This window comes from Papio anubis, chromosome 20 (genome assembly GCF_008728515.1).
Source record: "Papio anubis isolate 15944 chromosome 20, Panubis1.0, whole genome shotgun sequence".
Classification (NCBI taxonomy): Eukaryota; Metazoa; Chordata; class Mammalia; order Primates; family Cercopithecidae; genus Papio; species Papio anubis.
In genome coordinates, this window is record NC_044995.1 from 13,108,828 (window position 1) to 13,131,422 (window position 22,595).

General features: G+C 40.2%; 1 protein-coding gene and 1 long non-coding RNA gene across 2 annotated transcripts; both read right to left on the minus strand.

Annotated features, from left to right (window-relative positions):
• Positions 1 to 590: 590 nt before the first annotated feature.
• ZNF233 (zinc finger protein 233) lies at positions 591 to 15,702 on the minus strand. Its single transcript, XM_009194679.4, is given in 6 exon segments — positions 591 to 1,263; positions 1,266 to 3,008; positions 8,403 to 8,498; positions 9,028 to 9,154; positions 10,921 to 10,982; positions 15,633 to 15,702. Coding segments are annotated over 5 exon segments (2,010 nt in total). The 5' UTR covers positions 10,936 to 10,982; positions 15,633 to 15,702; the 3' UTR covers positions 591 to 1,234.
• Positions 15,703 to 16,497: 795 nt separating this feature from the next.
• Positions 16,498 to 17,094, minus strand: LOC108583292. Its single transcript, XR_001897754.2, has 2 exons — positions 17,045 to 17,094; positions 16,498 to 16,701 (listed from the first exon to the last, which is right to left on the minus strand). It is a non-coding gene; the product is annotated as an uncharacterized LOC108583292 (long non-coding RNA).
• Positions 17,095 to 22,595: the final 5,501 nt, after the last annotated feature.

A 22,595-nucleotide genomic window follows, 5' to 3' on the forward strand; every position in this document is an offset into this window, starting at 1 on the left:
TTTTTTGTTTTTATCTTTTTTATTTATTTTTTCTTTTTCATTTATTGGCCCTGTATTTCTGATGGTAGCATGAAACAAGATATCATGGAACTTAAGTACTCATTGTCCTGGAAGGTAAGGTTCAGGACAAAAAAAACCAGTGGGAAACTTTCTGCCACCTCCACTAAATAATACACCTGAGTAAACCCTTCATCCAATTACTATGATTTGATCATTACACACTGCATAACGTGTAATGGTGTCTGAGAAGTGTGGGGTGTTGTCCAAAATGCTGTGTCCTTAACAGGTTAGTCTAACATCTAAAATGCATGCCATATGATGTTCCCCTTTTTTGCAAAACCTTTCTCATGAAGCTTTATGGAACTAAAAACCAGTTGGGAATTTTTTCTTCATTCAGTCTGTTTCTGTCACAAAAGCTCCCAGAAAGAAAGATAGTAAAAGCCCCCACCAAAAAAACAGCACAGCTGTACACTGTATGGAAAAAGTCTTAAATGATCAGATAGAAATTTTGGCCTGTTACTGCTTGAAAAATGAAGCTGAACTGAGGACAGAAGCCAACTGCTAAAATATTACTCAAATTGTAGACTGCATGGTTTTCTGTGTTTTAATTAAATGTCATTTCCTTGAATTTATTTTAAGGCTTCTTGCAAGAATCCTTTTCTCAGTACAATTATAATGAAGAATTGGGGCTGAGCTCACTAAAATGTTCAAATATATGTCCTATATATGATAGATTTTTCCTATCAAATTAAACAATTCCAGGGAAGCCACTACTTGTTAGGTACTGGTTCAAGGTCATGATCATACAGCAGCAAACAATGTTCCTGCATGGAGCTTAGATTCTAGTGGACACAGATTTTGTCATGTCCCTCATTATACTTTTGATAAAGTTCTGACCTTATCATTTTGAAGTCTTCACTCCTGCATACTGCTTATTGAATGTGAAGGTTCTGATTCAAATGTATTGTATCATTCTTTATAGGGTTTCTTTGTTTTGTGTTCTCTTGACAACTGTGACATTTTGAGCTCTGCTTGAAACTGGTCATATTCATACAAAAAATAGGTTTTCTTCAATGGAATTCAGATGACTATAAAAACTCAGCTCACTCGTGAATTCTTAAAACATGACATTTTATAAATATTCTCTGCTGTGCGGATTTTCTAGGAAAATGAGAAGTCTAACTCTTGAAGAGCACCTCTATCACACTCATCATGATTAATGGATTTATCACCATCATGGACTCTCTGATGAATCTGAAGACATGAACTCTTACTAAAGCCCTTACCACACACAAAACATTTGTATGGTTTCTCTCCAGTATGGACTCTCTGATGGGCTTGAAGATGTGAGGTCTGACTGAAGCTCTTACCACACATGCCACATTTATAGGGTTTCTCTCCCGTGTGGATCCTCTGATGAACGTGAAGATATGAGTTCCAGATGAAGCCTTTCCCACATTCTTCACATTTGTATGGTTTCTCTCCTGTGTGGACTTTCTGATGGGCTTGAAGATGTGAACTCCAACTGAAGCCTTTCCCACACACATCACATTTGTAGGGTTTCTCTCTAGTATGGACTCGCTGATGGTCCTGGAGATGCGAACTCTGACTAAAGCCCTTCCCACATGTCTCACATTTGTATGGCTTCTCTCCTGTGTGAACTCTCTGATGGGCCTGAAGGTGAGAGATCTGACTGAAGTCCTTCCCACATGTGTCACATTTGTAGGGTTTCTCTCCTGTATGGACTCTCTGATGGGCCTGAAGGTGGGAATTACGGCTGAAGTTCTTATCACACACATCACATTTGTAGGGTTTCTCTCCAGTGTGGATTCTCTGATGGGCTTGAAGATTTGAGGCCTTACTGAAGCCCTTATCACATACCTCACATGTATATGGTTTCTCTCCAGTGTGAACTCTCTGATGAAGACCAGAATTCCTATTAAATATCCTGTCACTTACTTCCCATTTGTATGTCTTCTCTCTAGAGTGACCTCTCTGATGGGCTTGAAGTTGTGATGTCTGACTGAAGCCTTTATCATATACATCACATTTACAGGCTCTCTCTCCAGCACTATCTACACAGTGAATGTCAAAATCTAAGCTATGATGGAAGCCCTTCCCACACGTGCCACATGTACACAACTTCTCTCCCGGGTGAGTAAGCTCATGGGAGGGAAGACAGGAGTTCTGGTTGAAGCTCTGGGCACATACCTGACATCTGTAGAGGTTCTCTCCTGTGCTGACTCTCTGATGAGGTTGCACATGTGAGCCCTGACTGAAGCCCTCACCACTGTCACCATTCTGATAGCATTTCTCTCCTATGTGGACACATTGATGCCTGGGAAGCCCTGAGCTGTAACCTATGCCCTTCCCATACTCGACACTTACCTGAGGCTTGTCTTCTAAGTGTAGTTGCTGGTGAAGTTCAAGATTAGAGCTAACACTGAAGCCTTTTTCATTCTCATTAGAGGTTTGCTTTCCTGATTGGATTACGCTATGTTGGGATGATTCCTTCACACAGTCTTTTCCACAATTATTGTGGCTAAAAGCTTTCTCTCTTTTGTGTACTCCATGACCATCATGTTGATAAGCAATCCTTTGCGTAACACAATGGTCACATTTACAGAGATTATTTTTTACATCAATTTGCTGACACCTACTCTGATAATTCTGTGGTTCTCTCAGATACATTTTCCTCCAGAAATCCCAGGTGGTCCTCATTGGAAGCTCTTGATTTTTGATGCTATTTGAACTCTCCCCTTGCCCCTTTATTGTATAGTTCTCATCTTCAGAGACCTGAATAGATTCTCCTGTCCACACCTGACAGGGGGAATCACCTTGTTTTAGCAACTTGGACCTCTGGCCTTGAAGATTTATTATGAAGTCTTGATTACTGGTTAATTTACTTGTAAATTGTTCCCATATTTGCCAGCATATAAGTTCTTCATATGAAAGGAATCTTAATCTTACTTCTTGAAGGATATCTATCTCATTTTGATTCCTGTGTCCTGGAATGATAAAGAGAACTCAGAAATGAAAATGAAGACAAGTGAATATTTGTTCAGAAATAAAAAACATTTCACAGGTTGACCACACTGGGAAACCTTAATAAACCAGTGGAGAATTCAGCTTGACTTTATCATTGGGTTTTTTTTTTTTTTTTCTTTTTTTTTTTTGAGACGGAGTCATGCTCTGTCACCCAGGCTGGAGTGCAATGGTGTGATCTCGGCTCACTGCAAGCTCTGCCTCCTGGGTTCACGCCATTCTCTTGTGTCAGCCTCCCGAGTAGCTGGGACTACAGGCAACCGCCACCATGCCCAGCTCTTTTTTTTGTATTTTTAGTAGAGATGGGGTTTCACTGTGTTAGCCAGGATGGTCTCGATCTCCTGACCTCATAATCTGCCCGCCTTGGCCTCCCAAAGTGCTGGGATTACAAGCCACCGTGCCCGGCCTATCATTGGTTTTTTTCATGCCTATGGGAACAAAAAAGGCTGGTTTCTATATACAAAATGTTAATGAGACTCATTTAGAGCTATACCAAGATTGTTTTGTTTTTGTTTGTTTTTTTCTTTTTTTGAGACGGAATCTCACTCTGTCACCCAGGCTGGAGTGTGGTGGCATGATCTCGGCTTACTGAAACCTCCACCACTGGGGTTCAAGTGATTCTCCCGCCTCAGCCTCTGGAGGAGCTGGGACTACAAGTGCATGCCACCACACCCCATTAATTTTTTTGTATTTTTAGTAGAGACAGGGTTTCACCATGTTGGCCAGGCTGGTCTTGAACTCCTGACCTCAAGTCATCTGCCTGCCTTGGCCTCCCAAAGTGCTAGGATTACAGGTGTGAGCCACCATGCCTGGCCAATACCAAGACTTATGTATGTGGTCAAATACACATACAGAGCAACAAAAAGATGTCCTAGAAAGATGTTATAGAAGAGTAACTTTACCTCCTTGTCCATAAGAATAATCACTTAAAAATCCTCTCCTCTTTTCCATGGCAGATGTATAAAATCTACAAAATCCTGGCTATATGTAAGCCTCAGAATCATGGTTACATTGTACAACCTGCATCTGTATATGATAAAAAGTCCAAAATGGTTAGAAAAGCCTGAATCTCTCCTTCAGCATTTATAAGTGGATTGTTAAGTGATGCCAAGAATTCTCAGAGAAAGAGGGGACATCTTTGGCAAAAGTGAAGAGAATATAGAAAAATATCTTCTCTGTCTTGAGAATGAACCCATAAGATAGTACCATTATTTCCTTAATTTAGTCCTTAAAATATACATTTGATGAGCTAGATTTGGGAGAATTCTCCTTCTTTTCAATGAGGTTCTAAGTATATAATATTCAATTAGTGAACATGATAAGTGAAAAAAAATGAGAAAACATATTCCCATAGCTGACACACCCTATAGGAGAGTAAAGGCATTGAAAATTGTTGCCACTTGGTTTGACTGACTTTTCTGATAAACCTAAATGGCTAATACAAGATGGTCCCCAGTGATCACTCCCCGTTGCAATCCACTCCCTTTTGAAGTCCCCTCCCACACTGTATCAAGCTTGGTCTGTGAAACCAATAGAATATGGCAGAAGTGATGATCTGTCACTTCTGATGCTAGGTCATAAAAACACTGCGCTTCTATCTTCCACTCTCCTGAATCACTGGGTCTGGGGGAAACCAGCTGCCATGTTTTGAGGACACTTCAGCAGCCTAGGGAACGGCTCACTTAGCAAGGATGCGAGGCCTCCTGCCACAGCCATGTGAACGAGCCCACCTTGGAAGCAGGTCCTTCAGTCCCAGTCAAGCCTTCCGGGGACTGCAGCTGCGTCACTCTTTGACAACAGCTTTTTGAGATCCTGAGCGAGAACCCCTCAGCTAAGCTGCTCCCGTATGCCTAACCCACAGAAACTGTAAACCAGTGTTCGTTGTTTTAAGGTGCTAAGGTTTTTGTTTTGTTTTGAGACGAAGTTTCGCTCGTGTTCCCAAGGCTGGAGTGCAATGGTATGATATCAGCTCAATGCAACCTCTGCCTTCAGGGTTCAAGTGATTCTCCTGCCTCAGCCTCCCCAGTAGTTGGGATTACAGGCAGCCGCCACCACACCTGGCTAATTTGTGTGTGTGTGTGTGTATTTTTAGTAGAGATGGGGTTTCACCATGTTGGCCAGGCTGGTCTCGAACTCCTGACCTCAGGTGATCTGCCTGCCTCAGCCTCCTAAAGTGCTGGGATTACAGGTGTGAGCCACCGCATCTGGCCAAGGTGCTAAGTTTTACAGTAATTTGTTATACAATAATTGATGACTAACATAGGTGTCATAAAAATTATAACTAGGCTGAACATACGTCAGAAGAGTAACTATGTGCTGAAATAGTCCTTTAATGACACCTCTTTATTCCCTGCCGGTGAACTTTCTCCAGGAGAAGTAAAGACAGTGAGATCCACTCAGCACCCTTCTCTGTGAGGTTTTGTTTTATTGATCCTTGAGGGAGAAGATGCCCTTTAATTTGTACTTCTGTCCAGTGAAAATAGACCTCAGGAATATTTTGTGTAGGTGGAGCTGGGTACCTAGATGGACAGGCAGAGTGTGAAACCCTGAAAAATTCTGATGTTCACTCTGAAGAGAGGTGAGGGTAGAATACACTGTCAGATTTGTTCAGTTTTCCAAGGGCTGTAAGTTACATAGTTATATCCTTTTGTCAAAACTCATCCAATTGCACACTTAAGGTGTGCACATGTAAATTTTAACTCAGTAAAAAAGAACTGTAAAACAAGCCATTTTACTTTCTGAAAATTTAGGGAGCTATACACTTATAATTTGTACAGTTTTCTGTATATATTTCAATAAAAATTTGGCCAAAAATTAAAAAAAAAAATAAAGATTTGTGGCTGGGCATGGTGGCTCATGCCTATAATCCCAGCACTTTGGGAGGCCAAAGCAGGCAGATCACAAGGTCAAGAGATGGAGACCATCCTGGCCAACATGGTGAAACTCCATCTCTACTAAAAATACGAAAATTAGCTGGGTGTGGTGGCGTGCTCCTATAGTCCCCACTACTTGGGAGGCTGAGGTAGGAGAATCGCTTGAACCTGAGAGGCAGAGGTTGCAGTAAGCCGAGATTGTGCCACTGCACTCTAACCTGGCGACAGAGCAAGACTCCATCTCAAAAAAAAAAGAAAAAAAAGTAAAGATTTGCTCAAGGAGGCAAAGAAGAAGTTGGGAAGCTACCTATTAAGAAAAAAAAAAAAAGGACAATGGCAATAACTGGGATCAAATTCCCAAGTTTAGGTTTGTACACAAAAATGAGGCAGTCAGAAACAAAAAAAAGAAAATTTTTAAAAATGAGGCAGTCAGCCAAAGAAGTCAGCATCCAGCATTCCTGACTGCAATGCAGTAAACTTTCATGCAGCATGGAGATACAAGAAAATAAAAGATAAGAAGATTGAAAAGATTTTACTACCCCAGCTACTTCCAAAATCCAGGGTCTGTCTCTCTCAGCTAAGCAGAGAGATTCTCCTGGGTTTTTGGTTTGCTTTTTTGTTTGTTTGATTTAGTTTTGGGTTTTGGTGGGTAAAGTCAAGTAGGAATGACTTTAATTCGTATATTTTAGGTATTTATGATGTATATTCAAATTAAAGATAAATGAAGGAAGGAGTGAAGAAAAGGGGGAATGAAATAAGGAAGAGAAAGAATAGAAAGAGAGGGGTGAAAGCAGCGCAGGGAGGTTGTCCCTGGGTGTATGGATAAGGCAACTCTCACCAAAGGTCACGCAGATAACACAGGTTAGGGAGAGCTGTGAGGGAGCCATTTCACTACTATTCAAATGAAAACACCTATCCTTCATCCATTAACTGACGTTACTGACATCAGTCCATTAACCCATTCAGTTACTCATTCAACAAATATTGAATGAACGTGTACTATGTGCCAAGCCTATGAAAGGCAATAAGGATCAGCAATTTTAAAACAGGTAAAATTAGTGTTGGGCACAGTAGTGTACTCCTGTAGTCCCGGCCCAGGAGTTTGAGCTGCAGCAAGCTATGATTGTATCACTGCACTCTAGCCTAGGTGAAAAAGCCAGACCCCCATCTCTAAGAAAAGAAAAAGAAAAATGAAAAGAAAACAGGTAAAATTCTTACACTCAAGAAGTTACACTGTAGTGGGGAAAGAGACCATAAAAAAGTAAACAAAATATAATACATGAATATGTCAGCTGGTGATTGATGGTTAATCACAAAGGCAGAATAAAGAGATGGGTATTTAATTAAATGTATTTATTTATTTATTTTATTTATTTTTGAGACAGGGTCTTGTTCTGTCACCCAGGCTACAGTGCAGTGGCACAATTATAGCTCACTGCGAGCTAATTTTTTTATTTGTTGTAGAGGTGGGGTCTCGCTGTGTTGTCCAGGCTGGTCTTAAACTCTTGGCCTCAAGTGATCCTCCCACCTTGGCTTCCCAAAGTGCTGAGATTACAGGGATGAGCCATCTCGCCCAACCAAGGATAGGTATTTTAAACAGGGTAGTCAAAGCAGGTTTCTGTGATGTTTCTATGATGAGATGACATCTGACCAGATACAAAGGAAGTAGGTAGGGAGCCAAGAGGATGTATGAGGTAAGAACATCCCATGCAGACAGAACAGCAGGGCTTCAGGTAGAGAGAAATACATGCAGGCCAGGCACAGTGGCTCACGCCTGTAATCCTAACACTTTGGGAGGCTGAGGTGGGAGGATTGCTTGAGCTCAGGAGTTTGAAACCAGCCTGGTAACATGGTAAGACCTCATCTCTACCAAAAAAATACATACATATATATATAAAATATATGTATGTATTTTTAAAATTAGCCTGGTTTAGTGGCATGTGCCTGTAGTCCCATTCCAGCTACTCAGGAGGCTGAGGTGAGAAGATCAATTGAGCCCGGGAGGTCGAGGCTGCAGTGAACCATGATTGCACCACTGCACTTCAGCCTGGGCCACAGAATGAGACCCGTCTTTAAAAAAACATAAAAAACAAAAGCACACTGGGCATGTATAAGAAACACACAGCAGTCTTGTGTGGCTGGAAAGGAGTGAAAGGCAAAGGATAGAAAATAAATTCACAGGGAGTGGGTGGCCAGGTCACATAGGACCCTGAAGGCTCATACAGATTTCGGAATTAATGAGTGAGATGGGAAGTTGCAGAAGGGTTTTGAGCCAAGAAGCAATATGATCTGACTTACAAGATCTGGCTGCTAGGTGGAGAATGGACTGGAGGGAGGTAAAAGGAGGAAGGTCATGTGCAAGCTGCTGCAGTAAACCGGGGTGATGAATGCTGAGGGCTTGGGCCAGGCTGGTGGCCTAGGAGGTGGTGAGGAGGAGAGGACTGGGTTGTACCACGCAAAGACTCAGAGCTGCATGGTTCTCACCTGAACAGCCATCTCCTTGGATTTCTGTCTCCGTCAGCCACAGTTTGTCTTCTCTTCCCAACTGTAGTATCACATCTAGTTTGAAGGGGTGATAGCCTGTGAAAAAGAAATGGCATATATATAAAGTGAATACATTATAGTCAAAAATTTTAATTCCAACACTACCATTTTCATGCGCTCTAAGTAGTATTTTTCAAAATTGTGATCATGAACTGTTATCTGAATACCTTTTAATTTGTGATCCGGTACACAAATACATAAGTGTCAATCACTGAATCAAGTGATCAGATAATCTGATCCTATCCATTGTCTACTTTGATCACATCTTTCCTGTTTCTGCTTACAATTTTTGCTGCACTGAGTGCAGTTCTTGACAAGGAGCTATAATATTTCTACTTCATTAAACACAATATAACTCACCAACTGATTTCAAAGCCCACCAAGATTTCACAACAGCAATTTGAGAAAAATAGACAAAGTATAGACAAGGTATCCCTGGGGAATTAGGAAATTCACATCCCCAAGTTCAGGGAAGCATTTTAAGCATCTCAAAGTCTTAAATAATTGAAAGCAGGACGGTCCAGAGGGCTGACTTTCAGTTACAATTTGAGGTGCTTGTGCTCACCCACTGACAGCCAGTTCCTGAAGTTCTCCAGCATCACATCTTGGTACAGCTTTCTCTGGGCAAGGTCCAGCAACCCCAACTCCTCCCTGGTGAAGACCACAGCCACATCCTTGAATGTCACCATCTCCTACAACATCAAGTAGATGTAATCTCAATCTGATGGCCAATATCTACTGGGAGAGAGGCAGCACTAAGCAGGTAGAAAGAACAGGCAGGAAAATGTTCTGGATTGTGAAGGCCTCAAATCAACTTTAAGTAGCTTCCTCCTTTTCTCCATCCCACATGCCAGTCTCATAGACTACTTTTCCACAGTCACATCAAAAGTGTATGCTACTAAAAAATAACCCCTGTGTATTTGGTGACATTTGTAAGTATTCCAACAGTAAATGCCCCAGCACTGTAAACCTTGACTCACACGGAATATGTATTTTATAACTTGACTGATACTACGAAATTGTCCTAGAAATGTTGGGTCAATTTAGTACCAATGCCGAAAAAGGTGTTTGCACATGCATGTTTATAGTAGCACAATTTGCAATTGCAAAAATGTGGAACCAACCCAAATGCCCATCAATCAATGAGTAGATAACGAAACTGTGTGGCCAGGCACAGTGGCTCACGCCTGTAATCCCAGCACTTTGGGAGACTGAGGCAGGTGAATCATGAGGTCAGAAGTTCGAGACCAGCCTGGCCAACATGGTGAAACCATCTCTACTAAAAATACAAAAAAGTGGTCGAAAGTGCCTGCAATCCCAGCTACTCGGGAGGCTGAGGCAGGAGAATTGCTTGAACCCGGGAGGCAGAGATTGCAGTGAGCCAGGATCACGCCACTGCACTCCAGCCCAGGCAACAGTACTAGGCTCCGTCTCAAAAAAAAAAAAAAAAAAAAAGGGAAAAGAAACTGTGGTGTATATATATATGATGGAATAGTACTCAGCCATAAAAAGGAATGAATTAATGGCATTCACAGCAAGCTGGATGATATTGGAGACTATTATTCTATATGAAGTAACTCAGGAATGGAAAACCAAACATCGTATGTTCTCACTCATAAATGGGAGCTAAGCTATGAGGATCCAGAGGTATAAGAATGACACAATGGACTTTAGGGCCTCAGCTGAGGGATAACAGAGGATGCCTCTGGGGAGTAAGGAACTAACTTGAAAGAGACAGGAGGGACCTTTTTGGGGTAATATAAGTGTCCTATATCTTGTTCTGAGTGGTGGGCTAATGCAATTATACAACTGTCAGAGTGGGATATACAACTGTTATTGACCTGACCACTTAAGAGATATGTAATTTTGTAAGTAAATATTGCATTTTTAAAGCCTCATGAAAAAGTATTGCAAATTGAAATAACATTTAGAGACACAATATTGTGTATGTTTGTTCATAGCCTCTGAAAAATTAGACACAAAATGAAAACCCTTCTGAGACAAATACATAAACACTAAATCATACAAAACTCCAGCGATAACATTAACTGAAAAAAGAAAATTATATATAGAATGTGACTGTAGTTCTGTAAAATACACTGATGAGTATACATATAAGACACACAATATGTAAATACATATAAAGTAGTATGGAGGAAATAGATGATTTGTATTTTAGTGTAGTAATGTGGACGTTTTCTCCCATTTTTTGATATCTATGAATTTTTGTACTACTACTTATGAAATAAAGAAGATAAAATAAAACTACCAAAACTAAAAACAAAACAAAAGCTAAAGACATAAACAAAAAATTGAACCAATCGACAATCAAGTAACTAGCAGATCCCAAATACCAGTTTTCCTCCTTTATCTTTCTCAAGGAAGAGGAAAAAAAAGTGTCTAATCTTTGAGGGAAAGAGATGTCATTTTAAGAGATAAAAATCAAAACTCAACTCACCCGAAACTTGGTCATTTTCTCCTGCTCCTTCTAGGGAAGGGCAGGGTCCTGCGAAGGCAGAACTGGGAAAAGAAAGAAGCCATGAGAAATAGGACATAGCCCACATGGCCGTTCTGGGTGAATTTTTAAAAGGTGGCCGAGCATGGTGGCTCACACCTGTAATCCCAGCACTTTGGGAGGCCGAGGCAGGCAGATTGCTTGACCTCAGGAGTTCGAGACTAGCCTGGGCAACATGACGAAACCCCATCTCTACAAAAAAATACAAAAATTAGCCGGGTGTGGTGGCACACACCTGTAATCCCAGTTACTCTGGAGGCTGAAGTGGGAGGATGGCTCGAGCCTGGAAGGTGGAGGTTGCAGTGAGCCAAGATGGTGCCACTGTACTCCAGCCTAGGCAGTACAGCCAAACTTTGTCTCAAAAAAAAAAAAAAAAGACCCTTTCTTCAGCACATATCACTAGCCGCTCAGCCAGGGGCCCTTCTGCAGTAAACAACCTGCCCGATTCTAAGTAGCAAGCCTAACATAAGAGCCCTTTGTAGTTTCCAGGGTTATCATTCTCATACTGGACACTGTGGGAAATGAAAGGCAGCAGAATGTACTTGCTACAAAAGTGGATTCTGGGGTCACAAGGTCTGGGGTCAAATCCTGGCTTGGCTACTAACTCTTTAAGCTCATTAACCTCCCCATTCCTCAAATCCGTCACCTGCAAATGAGAAAAATAGTGCTTTCTTGCAAGATTATTATAAGGGTCAAATGTGTGAACAGATGGAAACTCTTATAAATGATTTCCCTGTAGTTGCACAAAAGCAGATGATATTATGCATCATAAAATTGTTGTTACAAATGTCTTTTGCCATCATTTCCAACAAAAGAATCTTTTATAACATCCAGATTTCAAAGACTGTACAATGCTTTATCTTATGAAATTCACCTTTACCTCTGAAAAGTCTATAATTCTGATTGGCTACATTACTTACTACTTTGTTGTCCTGTAATATTTAATTGATATCAGTGTTCAGTTTTATAAAAGGTATAAATATTTATGAATTTTCTTCATGTAGACAGGAGAGTCTTAGTGGTGTATCTCCCTTTCCCATGCTCACTGTCGCAAGGAAATACTAATTTAAAATGTGTCTCTGCGATTGTTTTTTCTAATTTTGAATGAAAGTTTGACAGTATGTGTCTCACTTAAGTGAAAAATACTGTAGTACTAATAATAGATCCTAATCTACAGAGTTGCTTTTGGGATTAAGTGAGCAAATCAAATAGTCTTGGCTAGGCTAATCCATAGAGACAAAAAATAAATTAATAGTTGCCAGAGGCTGAGAGAGGAGATAGTAAAGAATGATGGCTAGGGAATAGGAGGTTTCTTTTGGGGGTGATACAGATGTTCTTGAATTAGAAAATAGTGATGGTTGTACAACCTAACATTGTGAATACACTAAATGCCGCCGAATTGTACACTTTAAAAGGGTGAATTATATGGTATATGAATTATGACTCAATTTTTAAAATAGTGGGGAAAAGCCTTGATTCAGTGTCGGGCACATTATATAAGCTCTCAGTAAGTGATGACATGATGACTGTTGTTCCCATTTAGTGGATGAGGAAGCTGAGGATTACTGAGATTAAGTTACCCAAGGTCACAGAGCTGGTGAGGTGAGACTGCATCTAAATCCAGCTGAGTCCGGAGCCTGTCTCTTAATCGTGTCTCCTTCTCTAATCAGAAATATGAAGACATGGAAGGAGTCATGTCTTAGAGATCAGAGAAAGGGGAGTTGGAGGGTGTGAACTGCTGAAAATGATCTGCTGAGAGATACTGGAGCCAGATGATGAGGAACCTAATATCCTAATTGACTCTTCTGACGTACTAGCTCTTTGTGCCTGTTTCCTTGCCCATAAAGTGAGGACAACAACAGCATCTACTTCGTAGGGTTATTAAGAGGTTTCAGTGAGTATATACAAGATAGCGTTCAATACAGATAGCTACTCCCGTTCACGGGTCCTCCTACTTCAGGCAGAAACACTCTAGTAGGGAAAAGAGCAATGTATTCTCTTCTCAAAGCTAGGGAGAGATCAATTCTTAACATCCAATTCCCTTTGTTCTGGTCCTATATTTCCCTGCACCCTCCTGCTCTGCTCAGTAACAGGATTTTGCAAGACTTGACATTTCACAACATTTAGTAGAAAAAAGCAAATGGGGTCTGGAGTGCCTGGCTCAGCTCTGCTCACTATATGTACCAGGGCCACTTTTCTAGGCCTGAATTTCCAGACTTTGTTCATTCCTAGGTTGTCAAGTCCTCTCGTGCCTTTGCTCCTGCCACTCTGCCTCCAGAGAGGACCAGCTTCCCTGTCCTTCTCTGTAATCCCTCCTCTTGGAAGCATTCTGAGTAGCTGGGGCATTTGGGGTATAATTAGTAAATCAAGCATCTGTTTTGCCTGTGAGATAATGAACAATTACTCATCTTTTTATCCCAAGCACCTAGAGTATAGTGAGTATTTGATGCACACGGAATCAAAGAATGACACACAGACAAGGATTGTACTAATTGATCTCCAAGATTCTCTTGAGCTACAAAATTCTGAGACTATTCCTAATTGGGAGGAGGAGAAGATGAACTTTATCTGTCAATTTCTTCTTGCTTTTTAATTTCATTTGCTTTGCTCAATTAACATCAAGGTCATCCTTCAAAGTGAAATCATTAAGCCGGGCGCAGTGGCTCACGCCTGTAATCCCAGCACTTTAGGAGGCCGAGACGGGCGGATCATGAGGTCAGGAGATCGAGACCATCCTGGCTAACACGGTGAAACCCCATCTCTACTAAAAAATACAAAAAACTAGCTGGGCAAGGTGGCGGGCGCCTGTAGTCCCAGCTACTCGGGAGGCTGAGCCAGGAGAATGACGTGAACCCAGGAGGCGGAGCTTGCAGTGAGCTGAGATCCGGCCACTGCACTCCAGCCTGGGCGACAGAGTGAGACTCCGTCTCAAAAAAAAAAAAAAAAGTGAAATCATTCATAAAAGGGTCATAGATTGTGGATAATGTAAACCCTATCTATTTATTTATTTTAATAGCAGTGTCAGGTATTTACTCAAATGTCATCTCCTCAGAGTTCTTCCCTGCAAATCCTTTAAAAATTTTTTCTTTGATTATTACTCTTGAGCATCTCCCAGTCATTGCCTAAGCTGTGAAACCATTTCTTTTCCTCTTTTTATTTTTATTTTTAATTTTTTTGAGACACACTTTCATTCTCTTTTCCAGGCTGGAGTGCAGTGGCATGATCTCAGCTCACTGCAACTTCTGCCTCCTGGGCTTAAGCGATCCTCCTACCTCAGCCTCCCGAGTAGCTGGGACCACAGGTGTGCACCACCACATCCAGCTAATTTTTTAATTTTTTTTGTAGAGATGGAGTCTCACTATGTTGCCCAGGCTGGTGTTGAACTCCTGGGCTCAAGCCACCCTCCCGCCTCAGCCTTCCAAAGTGTTGGGATTACAGGCATGAGCCACTGCACCCCCATGGGACTGACATTTCTCAGGGCTGAAGGAGAGTGTGGCACAAAGGTCAAGAACCCACTCTGCCTGAGCTCAAACTCCCAGTTCAGGCGCTTTCCTGTTGTTTTACTTTGGGAAGATAAATATTTTACCCATCAGTGTTGTCATCTGTAAAATAGGAATGATAATATTATCATTGTTATGAAGATTAAGCTAATGAATGCATGTAAAGCCTATAGAAGAGACCCTGGCACTCATTGTATTAACAATTATTACTCATTCATGAACACATGCCTAATCCAACCTCCCGTTTATTCCATAAATATTTGAGCTTTTGCCCAGCAGGAAAAATAATATTGCTAATGAGTGAAGGAAATCTGTTCTCCAACTGAGCAGAAATAGCAATAGCATGTATTAAGTCCTCTCACGTTGGGACAATGTTACAAAGAGTCAGGGGGTCGAGACCCTCCTCTCTGCAGCCCTCCGGTTAGTCAGGGCTGAGGAAGGAAAGGGGGTTGGAAGATATCCAAACTGTGTTTCTGGTCCAGGATGAATGACAGTGGACATCCCCAGGCACCACATGGAGGTGAGACACACTCATGCCTTAAAGGAGAAGGAAAAATAAAAAAGATGGAGAGAAAATTGACGCCCCCCTCCCCCCGTTAGGAAGCCAGGAACAGCCCCGCGGAGTGCAAGGATCAGAGAAGGGTGAGTGGCGCTGCACCTGGAGCTCAGAACCCACCGCGGGCTCACAGAAACTTTCAGAGACTGAACGCCTCTCCTCTCCGGGAAGAAATAAGAGATTGGCAACAACCAGCCACCTTTTCAGTGTGTGCCAGGATCGGTCCTAAGCATTTTTACATCTATCTTACGTAAATCTCACGAAACTCCTACCAGATAGGTACTACTATGAAATTCACTTTACAGAGGAGAAACGGAGAAATTATATGCCAAGATTATATTGCCAGAAGGCGGCAGAGCGTGTGGAAGGTGGGGAAAACCAGGGAACTTGAGCGCCCAGGACACCCTCAAACCAGACGTGCGACCAGGAGCCATTCCCAAATTGGAGACCCATGCACCGCCCTAAAAGCAAAGAGCAAGCAAAACATCGACCCCGCCCTCTGTAGCTTCTCTTTACTGAGGGCGAAGGCAGGCACCTGCGAGTCCCACGCCCAGGCCAGGAAAGCTCGCTGTAGATGCAGAGGTTCCGCGCTGACTCACCTCCCAGAGGGGATTGATGACGGCTGCCTCGCCCTCCTGCAGCGGAAGTGCACAAGGTTGCAACGACTCCTGCACTACACTTCCCAGAATGCCCGAGCGGAAACAGGCTACCGTCCCGCCCCGCCAAACGGAAGTAGTCTTAGCTACCTGTTTCTCACGCACTACGCTTCCTAAAATCTTCCGCAAGGCAGACCTTGCCACTTTAAATTATTTATTTATTTTTAAGTATGTTAGTGGATTCAGTTAACTGTTCTCAGGGGCTATTAGCGCTTGACCTTTATTTTTCTGTTCCTTCCCTGTTCTGTTTTCTTTGTTTCCTTTCTAAAGTGACACTACAACTAAGTGTGACTGGAAAGTTAAATGTGGCTGTTTCAAAGAGTGGAGAGGCAAAAAAAAAAAAAAGAAAAGAAAAAAGAAAATTAAAAAATGAAGTAAATGTGGCTGTATAGAGAGAAAGGTGAACAGAGAATCTCAAACTCTTTTTTATCTTATTGCATTCTTTACATGTGCCTGGATATATCTAGACAATGATATCTATCATGAGCGATTCAAAGATGTTAAAGACTCACAGGAAGGAAAAGTAACCTTTGATCGGGTCACAGAACAACAAAATTTTCTCATTTTTGTTGGGTTTAATTGATCACTTTGAAATACAGGGATTTTTGGCAAATGAAAGGAGCTGGCAGGGAAGTGAAGGAAATATGCTAACAGTGAACTATCTAAAATAAGAAATCAAGAAACTATTCCATTTACAAACACTACAAAAAAATTATACCTAGGACTACACTTAACCAAGGAAGTGAAAGAACTCCAGGTTGATAACTATAAAACACTGATGAAAGAAATTGAAGACGACACAGAAAAATGGAAAGATATTCCATATTTATTGATTGGAAGAATTAATGCAGTCAACCCTTGAACAACTCTGGGATTGGGACAGTCACCCCCATCACACAGTCAAAAATGCATCTATAGGCTGGTTTGGGTGCAGTAGTGTTACAACTGGTGATCACAACCAGTTCCAGATTTCTTTGTTCCTTCTTCACTCCAACTGCTTCACTTGACTAACCTTAAAAAAAAAAAAAAAAAAAGTTAAAAAGAATGCACGTAAAACTTTTGACTCTCAAAAAAACAGCTAATAGCCTACTATTAAACAGAATCCTTATAGATAACATAAACAATTAAAACATATTTTGTAGGTTCCATGTATTATATACTGTATTCTTACAATGAAATAAGCTAGAGAAAAGAAAATGTTACTAAGAAAATCAAGAGGAGCCAGGTGCAGTGGCTCATGCCTGTAATCCTAGCATTTTGGGTGGCCAAGGAGGGGCAGATCACGAGGTCAGCAGTTTGAGACCAGCCTGGCCAACATGGTGAAACCCCATCTCTACTAAAAATACAAAAATTACCTGGGCTTGGTGGCATATGCCTGTAATCCCAGCTACTCCAGAGGCTGAGGCAGGAGAATTGCTTGAACCCGGGAGGCAGAGGTTGCAGTGAGCTAATATTGTGCCACTGCACTCCAGCCTGAGCGACAGAGCGAGACTCCATCTAAAAATAAAAAAAGAAGAAGAAAAAGAAAATCAAGAGAAAGAGAAAATACATTTACAGTACTGTACTGTATTGATACTGTAAGTTTACACCATCTGTTTAAGAAACTGTCTTTCTGAAATAGCAGGCAACTGCAGCTTCAGACCTCAATTTACAGTACATAACAAGCAATCCAACTTTTATAATGTCATGACTTTTCTATGCATCTTAGGAGCACTTCCAACATCACTAGTGGCAGTTCACATAGGTCCCATGGTATTATTCAAGATTTATGGTATTGCACTAAACATAATAAGAAATAAGAGGAAACCATGAGATCACTTTTTACTGTAATATACAATTTACTGGAGAGATGAACTGCTCATTTTGAGATGATTAGCATCACTTGGAATTTTAAGCAGATATTCACACACATGAGCTCACCACAATAGTGACAGGAGATAGCTATTAAATTATTACAGTAGTGCAGCATGTACTACAGTTAACTTTATGCAGTTTTGATTTAATATTGCATCTTTGTTTTACATTTCTCCTCACTGTGAATGTACAGTCTGTGTTTGTGTGTGTAAGTTTTGATAAGTTTTACCTTTTTATAATAAATTCATATATATTTTATGGTAGTAAGTGATAAAATAGACTAATATCTACATATATTTTATGCATTCATGATATACCTAAATTTTTCTTAATTGTTTGATATTTCTAGGCTACATGGCTTATCTGTGAGCTTTTTCACATGTAAGTGGACCCGTGCAGTTTAAACCTGTGTTGTTCAAGGGCCAACTGTATTGTAATTTGCAAAAAAAACACCTAAATTATATCTTGAAAATGCTTATTTCAACTTATATTTTTTTATATCCACTCAGCTTGCTCTTGAGATGATAAATACAATAGAATGATCATCAACACATCAAGTCAATGTGGAATCCAAAACGAAGTAATTATCTAACAGCCTTGTAAAAGCACGTGTATCAAGACTTCTTGCAGAGACTTTCTTTCCAATGTGGTTTTCTCTAGAAAGGAGAAAGTTGTTCTGTTTTATTTAAGTTATAGGGGGTGGGTATTGTGTATAGGATGGGTAGGAAACTGTCTTCGATATTTTCTACTACAATTTTTTTAGTTCAGTCAGCAGAATTTTGTTATTATTTTAGTACCAAAGGAATTCTGAATCATGTTTTGTTTTCATCTCAAAGTATTTTCTAACGTCCCTGTAACTTCTCTCCCCACTGGTTTTTATGAGGGTGCTGTTTAATTTCCACACATTTGTGAATTTTCCAGTTTTTCTCATTACTGATTTCCCCGTTTCATTTTTTTGTGACCTGAGAACATTTCATATGACTTTATCTTTCTGTTGATACGTGATTTTTTTTATTTTTATTGAGACCTGTTTTGCGCCATAATGTATGATCTATCCCAGAAAATGTTTCGTGACCACTTGAGAAAAATGTGTATTCTGCTGATTTTAGGTGGGGTGCTTTGTATATATCTGCTAGGAGTTTGGTTTATGTCTTTCCAAGTCCTCTAATTCTTTATTGATCTTTTGTCTGGTTGTTCTATCCATTATCGAAAGTGGTACACTGAAGTCTGAAAACATTGTAGAAATATCCATTTCTCCCTTCAGTTCCATCAATTTTCACATCATATATTTGGGGACTAGCTGTGTAATATCTGTACCGTTATATCTTCTTGATGCATTGACTCTTTTGTCAATATATAATATCATTGTTTGTCTCTCGTCAAGTTTTTACCTAAAGTCTATTTTTGTCTAATATTAATACAGTCACCTCAGTTCTCTTCTTTTACATCCTGCATGGAATAATTTTTTTCCATTTTTTCACTCAACATTATTTTTGTCTTTGGATTGCAAATAAGTCTCTTATAGACAGCATATAGTTGGATCATGCTGTTTTATCCATTCTGCCAACTTTTGCCTTTTAACTGGAGAGCTTAATTATTTGCATTTAAATTAATTCCCGATTTAGAAAAGGCCTTGCTCTTTCACTTTGTGATGTGTTTTCTACATGGCTTATGTTTTTTGTTCCTAGGTCTCTCGATTAATGCCTTCTTTTCTGTTTGACGTTTTTGTAGCATACCTGTTTTGGTTTTGTTTCCATTTTGAGACAGGGTCTCACTGTCACCCAAGCTGGAGGGCAGTAGTGTGATCTCAGCTCACTGCAACCTCTGCCTCCTGAGTTCAAGTGATTCTCATGCCTCAGCCTCCCAAATAGTTGGGACTACAGGCATGCACCACCATGCCCAGTTAATTTTTGTATTTTTAGTAAAGATGGGGTTTCACCATGTTGGGCAGGCTGGTCTCAAACTCCTGACCTAAAGTGATCCACCCACCTTGGCCCTCCCAAAATGCTGGGATTACAGGCATAAATCACATGCCTGATCTGTAGTGTACCATTTAAATTTTCTTCTTATTCCCTTTTCTGCATATTTTATTTTCTTAGTGATTAACCTTGGAATACAGTTAACATCTTTTTTCTTTTTTGAAATGAGGTCTCATTCTGTCACCCAGGCTGTAGTGCAATGGTGTGATCTTGACTCACTGCAGCCTCGAACTCCTGGGCTCAAGTGGTCCTCCAGCCTCAGACTCCTGCATAGTTAAGACTACAGAAATGTGCCATCACACCCAGCTAATTAAAAAAAAAAATTGTAGAGACAGGGTCTCTCTATGTTTCCCAGGCTGTTCTCAAACTCCTGGCCTCAAGCAATCCTCCTGCCTCACCCTCCCAAAGTGCTGGGATAACAGATGTGAGCCACCACAGCTGGCCTATTTTTCCAAATACTACTGTGAAAAAATTTAAAGATGCAAAAGTGTTGAATAGTATTAATTCAAACTATATTATAATACATTAAAGAAGTTAATATAGTCTGAATTAATACTAACCTAGCTTCTACAGTATAAAATATCCTGCCCCCATATATCTGTCCTTCTTCCTTTAGGATTTGAAAAAATTACATCTTTATACATTGTGTGCCCCATTAACATAGATTTATAATTATTTTACTCATTTTTCTTTAAATCATATAGGAGTTATGAGCCAATAATACAATAATATTGGCTTTTGTGTTTGCCTATGTAGTTACTTTACCAGTGTTCTTTATTCGTTTACATGGCTTCAGGATACTATTTACTGTCTTTTCACTTCTGCTTGAAGTATTTTGTATCTCTTGTAGGGCAGGCCAACTAGCAATGAACTCCCTCAGTGTTTGTTTATCTAGGAATATCTTAATTTCTTCTTAATTTTTGAAGGATAGTTTTGCCAGATATAGGATTCTAGGCTAACAGGTTTTTTTTTTTTTTTTTTTTTTTTTTTAATTATTTTGTTACTTTAAATATGTCATCATACTGGCTTCTGGAGATCATGATTTCTGATGAAAAGTGGGTTATTAATCTTTTATAGAGCCTTTGTACATGAGGAGTCACTTCCTTTTGCTGATTTTGAGCCTCTCTTTGTCTTTTTATGGTTTGATTATAATGTGTCTTGGTATGGATCTCTATGCATTTATTCCTCTTGGAGTTCCTTGAGCTTCTTATATGTGTAGACTCACGTTTTTATAAGTTTGAGAAGTGTTTGAACATTATTTATTCAAATATTCCTTATACTCCTTTCTCTCTCCTCTCTTATCGTGACTCCCATCGTGCATATGTTGATATGCTTGATGGCATCCCACAGATATCTTAGTTCTACTTATTTTTCCTTCTGCTCCTCAGATGGAATAACTTCAATTTACTTATCTTAGTTCACTGGTTTTTGTGCTTGCTTAAATATGCTGTTGAAATCCTCTAGTGAATTTTCATTTCAGTTATTGTACTCTTCAGGTCCAAAATTCATGGTTTTTAAATAATTTCTACCTATTCAGTATCTTATTTTCAGACATCATTCTCCTGGTTTTATTATTTTTGTTCATGGTTTCCTGTTGCTCTTTGAGAACATTTAAGACAGTTTATTTAAAGTGTTTGTCTAGTCCAGTGTCTGTGTTTCCTTGGGGACAGTTTCTGTTCATTTATTCTGGGAATGGACCATAATTTTTTATTTGCATGCTCTGTTTTTTTGTTGTTGTTGTTGTTGTTGTTGTTGTTTTATAATGTGGTATCTCTTAAAGTCAGATTCTTCCTCCTGCTCAGTTTGTTTTTATCTTATTGTGGATTATAATGGTTTGTTTAGTGACTGTTTAATTGTGTCTCCCAAAAAGATATGTAGAAGTCTTAACCTGTGAACATGACCTTACTTTGAAATAGGGTTTTTGAAGATGCAGTCAAGATGAGGGCATTAGGGTGTACCCTCATTCAGTATGACAATGTCCTTATTAGAAGAGTAACATACCATATCAAGACAGAAACACATGGGGAGAATGCCATGTGACCACAGAGGCAGAGCTTGAAGTGATACAGCTAAAAGCCAAGGAATATCAAAGATGAATGGATACCACCAGAAGCTACTAAGAGGTAATGAAAGAGAGCATGGCCCTTCTGACACTTTGATTTTGGAGGTCTAACCTGCAGAAAACTGGGAGAAAATAAATTTTTATTGTTCAAGCCACCCAATTTTGTGCCATGTGGTAACAGCAGCTCTGGGAAATGAATAGTGAGTTTTCTAAATGACTTTTTTTTTTTTTTGTAAAACTGACATTTCCTGTATTGTGTGGTATCTAAGGCCTCTATTCTTTTCACTTATTTTTACCCATTGTGTTAACAGGGATTTCCTTGAATGTCTGGATGAAAAACAAACAAACAAAAAAGGAAAAATATTTGCCCACTCTTTGTGCAATGACTCTGTGTTGGAGCCCTCTTTCAATGCTTAACCAGGCCATTTACAACTCTGCCAAAGCCTTCTCTTATTGCTTGCACTAAGCCGAATATCAGTCAGTGGTAAAAGCCTGCAGTCTTTTCAGGTCATTTCTGAACATATGTTCTCCTCTGAGCATGTGCGTGCCTTTCTAAATTTCCTGGTGTATGTAGAGAGCTTTTCAATACCCTACTTCCTCACAGAATCTCTCTCCCCAGATTTTCCTCCCAAGTTGTCATCCTGTATACTGTTTGCTTCAACAGTAATCTCTCACCTCAAGTGACAGTGGGTTGTTCATTTGCCTTTCAGTGATTTAGAGGAATGTACTCTTCAATTAGCCACTTTTCCACCATGATAGAGTTCCAAGTCAGATAAGATAAAACCAAGTGACTTGCAACAGTCCTTCAAGTAGCCCTCAGACAGTTCAAAACAGACAAATACAATTGAGAACAAGGTCTGCTCCACTGCCGCTGGAGCGAGGTATCAGTGTCCTACACTGGGAATATAGGCTGTCACCTTCAGGACCATCACCCAGCTGCAGAGAAAAGTAAATCAAGGGCAAACGAAAGCACCACAAAGCTCCCCTACTATTTTTAAGCTGCTGTTTTCT